Raw genomic sequence first — 12,801 nt, forward strand, 5'->3', positions numbered from 1 at the left:
AAAAAAAAAACAAAAACAAAAAAAACCCAAAAAAGAATCAAAAAAACACCTCCAAACCCACAGATGATCAAGTAGTCAAAGTCATACTTATTGCAAGTAGTAGTTTATTTCTTTTTTCTTATGCGTACTTTTTAAAATTTACTCTAAAGAAAATTGTCTACGTCATCAGCAAATTTCTATCAGGCCTTACTATTCATACCTAACTCAACTACATGAACGTTTTACATACCCGTATTCCATGAAAAATGAATGGAAACCCCTTCCTGGGCAATTTTTCCCAATGCAACAAAGAAGTTACTACTGAAGTGTCTGCACAAACTTCTAGCTCTTTATGATAAAACAATTTAGATGGTAAGGTAAGCAATGCAGAGTGTGATCTGTAGTTCTTCACAAGTTTTGTGATCTGCAAAAGACAAACCCCCAAATCCATAACTGAAATGTACAATTATTCATCAGGCTTCACAGTATGTGGCTCTAAGAGACACTATCCTACCATCCGCTATTATTTTTTTTCCTTTTTAAAAGCTTCCAGAGAATTGTATTGAAAGCAAAAATTGCAGCTGTAATCTTCTATAAGCAAATACCACATCAGTACTACTATCACTTACTCTTCAAAAAAAGAGAAAAAAAAGAGTCTGAAAGATGAAGTGGCCATTCTCCAGTTTATTTGACACTTTATCTATAGGCYCATCCTCTTTTATGCAAATCAGATTCTTTCTATTGGGTTTCTAATAAAGTAACCTGTTTTCTGGGAGAAATCTGGACAGGCAGGGAGGCTGCATGCAGAGAAAACCTTGACCTAGTGTGCAGCATAGGCCTCAGACAGTACAGAGCACATCTGATTGCCCCTGCAACTAGGGTCTTATATTTGTAGTCCAGTAGGTAAGCCAGAGCTTGAACAGTTACCAGAAGCTGGCCTCAGAAACCAGAGCTATTTTATTYGTCTTTAAATGAAAGAGGAGGCATTAAGAATTTTACTAAGCATCCTAGTCAATAATAGTTAGCTCCACAAAATTACATCTGATAAAAGGACTGACATACGACACCTAAGTCCAATAAGATCCTTAAAGCCTCCACYTTCTGCTGTCCAACTCTCAAAAACGCTAGTTCTCCTTTGGTATTGTATAAGATACACAAGAATGGAAGTTTGCTACAATAAAATTTTAGGAGGAGACATGACAAGTTTTTTTTGGTCCTCCTCTTCTCTTAAGCCTGCCACCAGACTTTCTCCTCTGCCCACTTGGCCATCTTTTGCTTTTAGTTTAATACTTCGAACTATAGCACTGCAAGAATAGAAAGGCATCTTAGTACAGGTAAGTAACTTTATCCCTGTATTTCAGATTCAGGCAAGAACTGAAGGCAGCTGGAACATCTATGCTTGTTTATGAGTTATGCTGCCTCTGAAACTTCACAGGTACTTTAGGTGCTTTATCATACAACAGTATTGGGGGGTTGTAATAACAGATTCTGAACAATCTCCCTAATATTTGCTAAAACAAAAACAGTACTATTAATATTCCACATGGGTCAAGGAAGAAATGTGCAATGTCCCTGTGCAGAGTTGGACAGTTAAAGCTTGGATGAAGACAAAATAGTGCTCTTGCCCCTAGATTTTCACTCCTTTCCCTCATATCAGCCTTTAGAGTTAAGTAGGGGCACAATGCAAGATTAGGCTAGACCATTTGTCAGTTAAAGGGAAACGGTTCTGGAGAGTCGCAACAAACCCACTTAAGAGAATCAATTCAAATTTATAATTCTGAATGGCATTAAGGGATTACTTTAGTCAAAAATATTTCAACAGGTTACCAGATCAAGATTTTTAAATATTCTTGTGCTCACTAAAATGTGTTAAACCTACAATCCTGAACAGATTTCACTAATGGTAATTAGCTTCTGAAGTCTTCTGGTATTTCAGTTGATGTTCTGGGCTGCTAGACATAGTTGCAGCTCAGAGATGGAAGAAAGCTTTTTATCTTTCTATCTCACAAAAATACGTATCAGTTATTTCCAGCCACTTGGCAAACACTGTTTTTTCATGCTTGTGCGGAGGAAAAATAAAATAAAAAAAAAAAAAATCAGAAAGCAGTCCCTCAGAGAAAATATAAATAGGGATAAAGAAATGGGATATGGATAAGTGTGCTTTTTCTTCCTTTCCAAAACATGATTCTTGCAAAATTATCTTTGTATCTTTAAGAAAGAGAGGCTTTTTGGCTTTTTATGTTAAAGGTGGAAGTTGTGCTGCCTCTTCTGTGGAGGATTAAATTGCAAGTTATGGTAAGCCCAGACAATAGAGATGCAAGGGAAATTTCAGCCAGTATTTACAATTATGCTTTGTGCCATATTTGGCTTATTCTGCTTTAAAATAGAGAACCCTTTCAAAGAAGGATATTAACATGCTAAAGGAGTAAGCATCCTTGCCATTTACAGTATATATCTGAAATACTCAAGTCTTCCTGAAAAAATAGTGCTTAAGCTAGACTTACTATTATGCCTACGGGAGCAAAAAGGTACACTCACCAGCAAAGGATTGTACGATCCACAGGCACTAAAAGCATCCTCATCTCTCAGATACATAGATCGTGACATCAGTCTTTCCAGCAAGGATATGTTCAATCCAAAAGCCACTGCAACTTTAGATTTTATTACTGGCCCTAACTGCTTTGGATCTCCAACAAGAACTATCTGTATGTGCAGTTAAGGAAATCTCAAATTAAAACAGGGATTAAACAACTTCAGAACTTAAAAGTCAATTTGTATTAAGTTTTCTTCTTTCCTGCCAAATATTTTTTGTGAAGACGGTCTAAACCCAGAATAGCAACATATTATTGTATTAAGCTCCAAAACAAAGTGCAGTTATATTTTTACACATTACATGCTCTGAATCCTGCACTACAGAAGTAGACTTAAGTCAACTATTTTATATGGGGGAAAATGGACAGTATCCAAAATTTAAAACTAAATTAGTAAAATCATGCATTAATACAAGATCTATTACAAGCATTCATCATTGTAGATTACAAAGTGATTAAGTAGTCATTTGACATCATTCATAGTGATAAAAAGGCAGACAAGACTTTCATGCTTTCAGAAAATGATGCTAAGAGAAATACCTGTCCATTAGCTTCTGAAATCAACCCAAGAGGAATCAGGCTCTCCGGTTCACTTGCTTGTCCTGCCTCATCCAAAATCACATGTGTGAAGTGTCCAAGCCTAGATTTAAATAACATGACCCAAACCCAGACGCTCTCAGATTAGTTCACTCTGCCACCCTGTGGTTGGCCTCAGCAATTATATAAATTTCTTGGCTCAAATGTGCCAGGCACATACACATACAYAAAAGACATACAACTCCACATACACAAAGGCATTTCAACACAAAAGGTAGAAGAAGCAACCTAGTTAAATTTAAGTCCTCATCTGTGATTTCACTTACATAGTCTGATATACACAACCACTGCTTATCTTAATCTTGCCATAAACAATACTTTTAATGACGTTCAGGAGATTCTTCCTCGTTCTAAATTTCCTCTGGCTATTTATTTGGAATAACGCCCTTGGTTTAGCATGGACAACCCCTTAAGCTCTGTTATTGCAAAACAACTCAAGTTAGACAGACTTCAAAAGTGTCATTTTACAGAGTCAGAAGCAGAATCACACAGCAGTCTTTAGTTAACTACTGAGACTCAGCAAGTGTCTAAATAGAGGTACATGCAATAAACTACTAAAATAGCTTAGATTTCCTCCATACTGTAACTTAAGCTGGATATTATAAAATCCAAAGTTTATCTCAGTGATATTCACATCTGAAGTACTGTACCGTATTCCTGTTTGATAAAACAGTCCTGCACTGCTGCATGTAGTGATTATTATCCTGAACCATAAYGCTTTCCAAATATCATCACCATCTTTGCAGTAAGGCTTCACTATGTCATCAATTTGCTGCAAAAACAAGTATTTTGTAAAACAAGATGCCACTCAAACTAAATATTTTAATATGAATCAAAAAGCATCCACTAAACACTTAGCTTCTAGAAGCTAAGAAATGCTTAGATTTGGACCCATTCACATTCACTGAAATGAACTCTTTGCAAATTTGCCTGGATAAAATAGCACCTATGCAAGGTGCCTTTCCTTTAAGAACAAAACTGAACATGTGTGTGTACAGATACACACACACACACACGAAATCTGGATACAAAGACAACCCTCCTACTTGTTCACTTCTTTATGTAAGTGGTCTTAATTCGGAGTGGTAAAGGTTTGACTTGAATAACATGTTCTGGGATCATTTCATGATTGAAAGAATCTTATCACATTAAAAATTCCCACTGACACATTACATGCTACTAAGTAGAGTTACACGCTCCAGGAAATAGGCTCAGATTCAATGCTCATACAATCATATTAAGAGCTACAATGAATAGTTAATTACTTTGCTGTCTCTTAGGCTGATTATGCTTTTTAGGATCCAATGATATGTTATTAAAACAGTATTTTAAGATCAACATGTGAAAACGGAAATACTAACTGGCAGATATCTATATACTTACCTCTGTAGACCTGCAGCTAGCATTAACTCGGACCATGGATCCTGGTTTTAACAGATTGCTTTCATGTAGCCGCAAGCAAATCAGATCTGTTGCTGTATTTGATGGTGCACAGACCAAAATTCGACTGTCTGGTAAAGTATAATGTATCTACATTTAAGAAGAAAGCCATTTAAAAGAAAGGTATTTGGATTAGTAGCAACAGCTACTTAGCAATATGCCCATGTCATTTTATTGCCACTGAATATAAAATTCAGAAGAGTTCCAAATACACACAATATTCATCCACCCTTTGCAGTTCAAGAACACCAGTCTTGAAAGTCAAGACTGTTTAGTATTTGCAAGTTGAGTGTACTGATGTTGGAATTAATTCACAGTCATCATATTAAAATATACCTGTGCTTCATAAATCTATTATGCAGTATTAGAATCATTGGTTAGATACTATTTACTAAAGCTTTAAAGACACAAAAATATGAAGCCTTGAAAATAAATCATTTAGGAATTTGTTAACAAATTCCTATCTAAAAACTTTTTTTTTCACTGAATTATAAGAAAGATTTTTGAAATGAGTATTTCAAAGACTCTTGGTATTTGGAAGCAAATCGTAATTGTACTTGCAGAATTACTGTAGCGTTCTAATATTGAAAAGATGAAAGATGACAGATTTGTCATCCATTATTACCTGTAAAATAGCTTCAATTATTGTTAATGTTTTTCCTGTTCCTGGTGGTCCGAAGAGGACATAAGGAGTTGGACGACATTCACCAGTCAGGATCCTTTTCACTGCCAGCTTCTGGTGCTCATTCAGCATAGGATTAAAAAAGTTGCCAGCTCTCTGTTCAATTGTCACTGTTTCACTGACTGTAATCCAATAAGTATACATTAAAACTACACAAATATTTTTAACATACATACATATATTAATGCAATTTCAAGTTCATATCAGGATTTAAAGGACAGAAGTTCACTTTTCAAGTGGTAACAGTTAATGAAGCCCTCAAAAATTCTAATTTCATAGCATGTAGAAATTGGCCATTAAGATTTCAAAAGTGTATTTTATTTTATAAAATCAAAGGCCAGAAAAGGACTATGATTATCCACTCTAAAATCCTATAAAAATGTATTCAATAATTTAAACATTAAACCCACATTTATTTTTCCTAGAACAGCTAAAAAGCAGCTTTTCAGGGATAATACCAGTACTAGATACAAGTGGTAAATGGTATGAGAACTGCTCCTGTCTGACTAAAGTGGACTTTAGCTTTCTAGGACAGTACCTTACCAAACCTGCTATAGAAGGGCCTCTAGATATTCCCTATTCGTTTAGGGATCCTATTGCTACAATGTGATAGAATTACTCATTCCATCAAATTAAGTATACTAGTATTTCAAGTCATACGTTCCAGATAGTGCAGGTCGTTCGTATGCTTATCTGAAATCTTTGTCAAGTTTTTAGTATCTTTTCAAAAAATCTACCCCAAAGATGAGACAGCATCACAGCAACAAATCTGTGTGTGATCGGTTTTCCAGTAAAGTATTGACTGGGAAATAGTAATTTACTGACCACAAAATATTACATTAGTTATCTGTTGAACTGAAGATGTTTCTAAGCAGGAAATTTCGTGTTACTACTATCCTATAGTTTCTTAAAAAGACAACACTGGAGAACATCTAAAAAGCACCTAATCAGCCCTGATTTACCAAAGTAACCGCAATCCTGAGCTTGTTATACTTGAATATGAGGAAGTATTAAAATATACCAGGTTGATTTGTTTGGGGAGGAACCGTCACCACATCTGGTATGTTCATCTCCCTTGATGGCATGCATTTTGTTGGTCTGTTCTGCAGATTTTTGACCTGAAAACATCATCAAGCTAAGGTAAATGCATTTATAATCTTAAGGTGACAAGCCACTAATACTTTCAAAGTTTTGGATTTTTTGTTTTTCCAGTAGTGCTATCTCATTAAATATAGTATCTACTGGAAAGAGAGAAAGATGCAATAGAGAAGGAAAGGATTCTAGGAGTTCCCAATTTATATTTAAAGCTTCTGAAACAGGTTCAGGGTCCTGGCAACAGGGAAGCGAGTTCTCCTGGGGGAAAAGATTCTGGGCCAGATGCTTCAGTTTTCTTAATACTGATCCTAATCCAGTGAGGTGATAAGGGTTAGTGGTTGATTACTCCTTGTACAGGACACAGGTGCTTATTGGCTTGCTGGCAAACATACCATCCAGGAACTGTCTGCTACTTGCCCAGAACCACAATGTCTTGGAAAGACTGCAAGGCTCATTTGGTCTTCTGATTGCTTCCCTTTGCTGCTTATCTATGCAGATACTAACACCACCTTGAGTAGATCAAAGTTGCAGTGATATAGTTCGACAGTAAGCATGAGGGGTCCAGGAGGAAATGCTCTCCTCTGGGAAAACAGAAAGGCCCTAGGAGAAGCAGGCATCTTGCGTAACAGCAACGGCACAGTGAGGAGTTGTTACCAGCATGGCTCTAGGTCCATCTGAAAGAGCTCCTAGACAGGACATTTTGTGTTGCAAAACCAGAGATGTGGCTGAGATGTTATCAAAGGAAGATTGAACAGTGATTATGTTATGGTGGTAACAGTTGTTACAGACCAGACAAGAAGGACAACATGAATGAGACTTTCCACAAACAACTAGCATAGTCTTATGATCACAGGTCATGGTGTTCATGGAATATTCTAATCATTCCCACACCTGTTGCAAATAATCTAGAATATTTCTAGAATTTCTAGGCAGAGTTGGTGACAGCTTCCTAACATAAATGGCAGAGGTACTGATCAGGAATAATGCTTTATTTGACCTGCTGCTCACACAAAGGAAATAGCAAGTGTGTTCATATATAGCAGTTTGRGTTGCAGAGACTGCAAAGTTGAGTGGGTTCAGGATATAGAGGAAGCCTAAGCAGCTGCAGAGTCAGAACACTGGATTTTCAAGAGTGGACTCTGGTTTCTTCAGCAAATCACTAAGCCAAATCTTCCGAGAAGCTACCACGTGGGGAAATAAGTGCCCAAGAGAACTAGATGGTTTTGTTTAAGATCTGCTTATTAAGACTCATAAACAAGCCATCCTGTTGCACAAGGTAATTGTGAATTTTAGCAAAAGGCCTACTTAGCTATAAATGGAGCTGCCTKAATTCATAAAGCAGCTATCAGAAATAGAAACAAGAACAAGCAAAGTAAAAAAGCACATGGGGACAAAATCAGAAAGGTCAAACACATTTAAGTCCAACTTAACCTAAAACTAGGCAGGATCAGAGCAAGAACAKTTTCTGCAAATCTTGCAGAGGAAAAAACGCAAAGAAAATGTAGGTCTGTAGACTCATGGGAGAAGACAGCTTATTGATGGATGGTATGGATAAGGCTGAATAATCTGATGTGCTTTCTGCCTCACAAGCAGACCTCTAGACCCCTGTATGCACCATCTTTGAAAATAAAAAGGGACCAGTAACAGGAAGGGAAGAACAAGCTAGGAACTGCCTGGAGACATAAATGTATTCAAATTCATAGGGTCAGACACAATTTGCCAAGATGAAGCTTCTGCTTTTTATGCACAAAAAAAAAAAAAATATGAGTAGTCAGAGCAGAAAAAATAAAATTGAGTAACTGCATGAATCAATATAGTCTGGGTATCCACTGACCACATAGTAACCCTCAGCCCCTTTTTAGCGCCTGGGAATTACAGGATACTAATAATCCCCACTGTACATAATAGCACTATATACGTGCCAACTGCATGTTCTTGGTAGAAACTGGACAGTTTGAGAGACCTTGGCTTTTCTAGTTTGGTGAGAAGTTGAAAAGGTAGTCTAATAACCTAAAGCAATTTAAATCTGAGTTACNAAAAAAAAAAAAAAAAAAAAAAAAAAAAAAAAAAATAGAACCAAACTCTTCTTAATAGCAGCATATGATATTAAGAAGAGAACTTTCACAACTTTCAGCTAGATAATTCAGACTGAGCATTTGAAGCAGCAGCAAGGGAGGAGGGGAATCAATGGTCAGGTAGTGAAGCACTAAACAGGTTATCAAAGGGTTATGGAATCTCCATCTTCAGAGGTTTCAAAGACTTTGACAGACAAAAAACCCCCCCGAAAACAAACACATGCCCCAAAACTCTACACAGAACCCTCCCACACCCCACAGCTGACCTGATCTAGTGGTGGTGACAGTCCTGCTTCAAAGAGAAGGTGCACTAGGTGACCTTCTGAAGTCCCTTCTAAGCAAGATTTCTACAATTTCTTTTTACAATTTAACTAGCAGTTAAGAAACCTGGATAAATCTCTTCGGAACAGGATGATTACTTTTTACATAAAAGTATTTCTTGCCATAGTGATGAAATTTAATATATCTGTTTTTTTAAAAAAAAACTATTAAAACTAGGCCTAGAACAAATCTGAAAATTCTAGTTCTAATACATTAGGATTTTTATAAGCATTTTCTATTTTAGATGGGAGTGTTAGCCTAATAATCATCAGTTATCATAGAGTCCCCTCTTCCCCCAGCAATAAACAAATACTTCCATCATCAGAAAGCAGAACAACTTTGATTCTTCAGTGCTGTATTACAGAAGTCCTTTTTAACAATAGCCTTACAGTAGATATCTTACTAATCTGAATGCTCTAAGTACTTTAAGAAACATTTACCTTACTTTCCTGCTTGGAACTTTGTTCAAGGCCATCATCAATAGAACATTCCACTTGTGGTGGTTGTAAAAGGAGCCTTTCTGGAAACAACACTTTAAATTTAGAGGAAAAAGAGAAAGAAATCTGAAAGACACATAAACGCTTTATGTACGTTCTGTTAACTACATTGTTGCTGATACATTTGCTTGCCCCAAGTTGCCAAGTAGGTTTACTAGAACTAACATACTAGCGGGAAATATCTGTGTGATTCTACTATAGTTCAGCAGAACGATCCGTATAATTGAATCAGTACACTTTAGTATGTTTTGAGGTAACAGAAAACAGTGGCATTTCATGTAACATTGTTACAACAGTACGATTTATACAGTTATTGGTTCAAACTGCTTATAAAAACAGCATAAAGCCCTCTCCCTTGTGATAGGGAACACATGAAATCATTCCAATAATATACACTCTACATCTAAAAGTTCCTGTTTAAAAATCTATCTATATAAACGTATWATTAGGAAACTCCTCCAGAAGTGGACTTCAGTGCATTCTTCTCAGATACTGAATTCAACTGAGAAGAATCACTTCTTAGATGTGAAAGTAATGAAAAAAACAGACTCCCCACAACCAAACACCTCTAGGCAGTTTATATCTACTTAAAGATACCTTTTTCACCCAGATAGATAGCTTGCTCAACGGCCAACTGGCATCGCCTGCTGGTGATCCTGTTATTAGAATAGTGATTTGTAGATTAGAGTAAAAGCTTCAAGTTCTGTAAGTTACAACAGTATATACGTACAAGCCATCCAGTGGTTTCTATTCACTAGTGCTTATAAAGAAGCATTTTATATAGGAATATTTAAGTATTTATTGAGAAATATGCTGCAGAAGTGTTAATCAAAAGCTTTGCTATGAATAACATTCTGATGTGTTTATCCTCTTTGTCTCAGCGGACAGCTAGAGAACCTCGTGCTCCAGAATCAGGTAAAGTCTTTCAATAAGTTTCACACAAAACTAATTTTACAGAGATGATTAAGCAATTAAATAACATTCTAAAAATAAAATACAATATTGCTAGTATTAAAAAAAAGAGTATAGGTGGTTAACATCAGTAATTTTTTTCATAATCTTGAAGCCATATTGGCATGTTTCTTCTTCAAAAAAAATCAGCTATCTCACTTCCTGGCACCGCAGTAATCATTTATACCTTAAAAAAGAGATATAAGACACAAGTTCTTTCATACAAGACTGCAATTGTTGTCACTCKGTACAACGCACCTAGTGAAAAAGCTGTGTTGGGGGAGACAGATTAAAGAACTGGGAGAAAAAMACCTAGTTGTATCCTTCCCATGTCTATACCCATCAGAATAAGCCTTTGGAAACCTATAAAAATACCTAGAGTGGACAAATTCCACATCCATGGGTTCTGAGTTGTAAGCCTGTTCAAAGTCTGGATGAAATTTAAGAGTAATAGCTTCATTATGAATCTGTTGCAAAGATAAAACAAAACAAAAAAAAAGGACAGTTTACTGGTGAGTGCATTTAGTAGTTTATACATGTACAGAAGTATCTCTGAAAACATCTAAAATCCCCCACAAAACCAGATTTACTATCAATATATTACATTTCTAGATTATGTGTGCAGTGCTTTCAGAGCAGATAGAAGTTAAAACCCATAAAGAAAAGGGAAGTCAAAGTCCCCCCCCCAAAAAAACATAAAAACTCAAACCCAAACAAACTCTAATTCACAACCATATAATAAATATAGAAACCCACCAGCCACTAGAGTGTAGATTAAACAAAAAACAAACAAAAAGACCCTGACCCCCACAACCTAAAACACCCCAGAAAACCAGCTTCACAAAACAAACAAACAAAACCCCCAAAAGACCCCAGTCTGGCCTCCTCGAACTGTCAGCTTCCTTTTAGCATCATGTTGACTATAGATTTTTCAACAAAAGACACAGATTGCTTACCTCAGTAATATAGGCTACATACTCTATTACATGCTCAGAGTAGATCTGACTTTTCAGTATCACCTTATCACCTAATTATAAACAAAGTTAAAAGGAAAATACAGTTTTAAGAAATAGCAAAATTCTCACTGCAACACTTAACAATTTCTTCTTCTGCATGGTTAAGCTAGGAATTGGCAGATGCCAAACATTAATTTCTGTAAAGTTGCCATATCCATGAATATGTCAGCACTTCATTTAGGCCCAAGTTCTGAACAGGAACATGAACTGTGTATTACTTTTAAAAAGGTACTTAGTATTGATGGCATCAGATCTTAAATACTTACTGAAAACAATACCTGTAAATCATATTTGAGATTGAATTCAATTTCACATCCTTTCCCTGTTTTTAGTTTTGAAACACCTATCGCCTCTTAGTCATTATTGTATTACACAGCTTAACTTTGAAAAACCCTACCAACTCTTGTACACGAAAAAATTGAAGACATCAGAACCACCTTAGTAACAGACACATGCGATGCTTCCTCAGAGAGCAAGACAAACAGTGAGACACCAACAACATAGTTCACGCATCTGGCAGCATGGATTAATTTTGTGTTCAAACATGTGAAAGACTTAACAAGTAACAATGCRTTGTAGTTTGTACTGCATTTAAGGTACTGATCAACATGCTATTTGGCTTTATTTCACATTAATTACTACCTATACTCAGGGAAGGTCTGCCTTCTTCCACTCCTGGCACTTCCAACACCAAAGAGCTCCCATTCCTTTTCAAAGTAATTCCACTCATGTTATAGTCTTTTATCTCCATTTCTGCATGGATTTCTTCAAGCCACAAGAGAGTGGAAAAGTATGCTTTATAATTATCTAGATTAAGATGCTGAAAAACAAAACAGCACACATTACAACTTAGCTTCTACTCAGATACCAGCCCCACTATTCTAAATATTCTGCAAAACAGCTCTTCGGAAGACTGTGCAGCAACCAGCTTACCAAAAAAGGTACTAAAATACAGATATCTACATGTCAGCTGAACTTTTAAACTCCCACTGTAGTCAGTGCAGAATTAGTATAGAAGTTGGAGGTCAGATATGATAGCTAATAGCTGAAGAGTTAACCAGGTCTCCTGCAACTATCATGGGAGTTTCAACACTTAAATATAGGGGCTAGTCTGCAAACTGAATTCTGTGCTCAGTAATCACAGAATACATAAGATCTATGTACACTGGGCAGATATGGGTGTAGGGATGAAGTCTCGCTAGTCTCTGGTCTGTCTCACACTTACACAATTTATGATAAACCTGGAAGTACCTAAACTTTTTCTCTCAGAGAATAAACATAGCTCTAACTAAACACCGACTACCAAAGAATGTTTTCTATTAGATATATTCTTGCCCAACTGCAAGTGGAATGAGCATTGATTTCTGTACCCGAACCCTCACCAGTAACAGATTATATTTAAGGTGTCATTTAAAAAAAAGGTTACTATTACTGGAAGGCTGTCAGTATAAAGTCATTTAAAATCCTGCAAGTCTTAAAAAAAGAAAACAAACGCCCCAGGATCACTGCCCTGCTATCACCTCAGCATCTCAGTTCTGTTTTCTTTTCTTTTCTTTT

General features: G+C 36.3%; 1 protein-coding gene across 2 annotated transcripts in view; it reads right to left on the minus strand.

Annotated features, from left to right (window-relative positions):
* MOV10L1 (Mov10 like RNA helicase 1) overlaps positions 1–12,801 on the minus strand; it is a 33,256-nt gene that overhangs the window by 6,140 nt on the left and 14,315 nt on the right. Inside the window, exons 11-22 of one of the 2 annotated variants that reach the window (XM_085299895.1) lie at positions 11,887–12,064; positions 11,185–11,255; positions 10,604–10,695; positions 9,875–9,933; positions 9,221–9,312; positions 6,379–6,407; positions 5,233–5,413; positions 4,551–4,697; positions 3,818–3,939; positions 3,111–3,210; positions 2,518–2,682; positions 230–403 (exon numbers count right to left, since the gene is read on the minus strand). In XM_085299895.1, the coding sequence (XP_085156021.1) occupies positions 230–403; positions 2,518–2,682; positions 3,111–3,210; positions 3,818–3,939; positions 4,551–4,697; positions 5,233–5,413; positions 6,379–6,407; positions 9,221–9,312; positions 9,875–9,933; positions 10,604–10,695; positions 11,185–11,255; positions 11,887–12,064 (1,410 nt within the window). Of the gene's footprint in view, positions 1–229; positions 404–2,517; positions 2,683–3,110; positions 3,211–3,817; positions 3,940–4,550; positions 4,698–5,232; positions 5,414–6,310; positions 6,408–9,220; positions 9,313–9,874; positions 9,934–10,603; positions 10,696–11,184; positions 11,256–11,886; positions 12,065–12,801 lie in introns of both variants that reach the window. The other variant, XM_085299892.1, reaches the window with a different exon arrangement.

Source organism: Rhea americana, unplaced genomic scaffold (assembly GCF_003343005.1).
Source record: "Rhea americana isolate MKP2758 unplaced genomic scaffold, rheAme1 scaffold_156, whole genome shotgun sequence".
Taxonomy (NCBI): Eukaryota; Metazoa; Chordata; class Aves; order Rheiformes; family Rheidae; genus Rhea; species Rhea americana.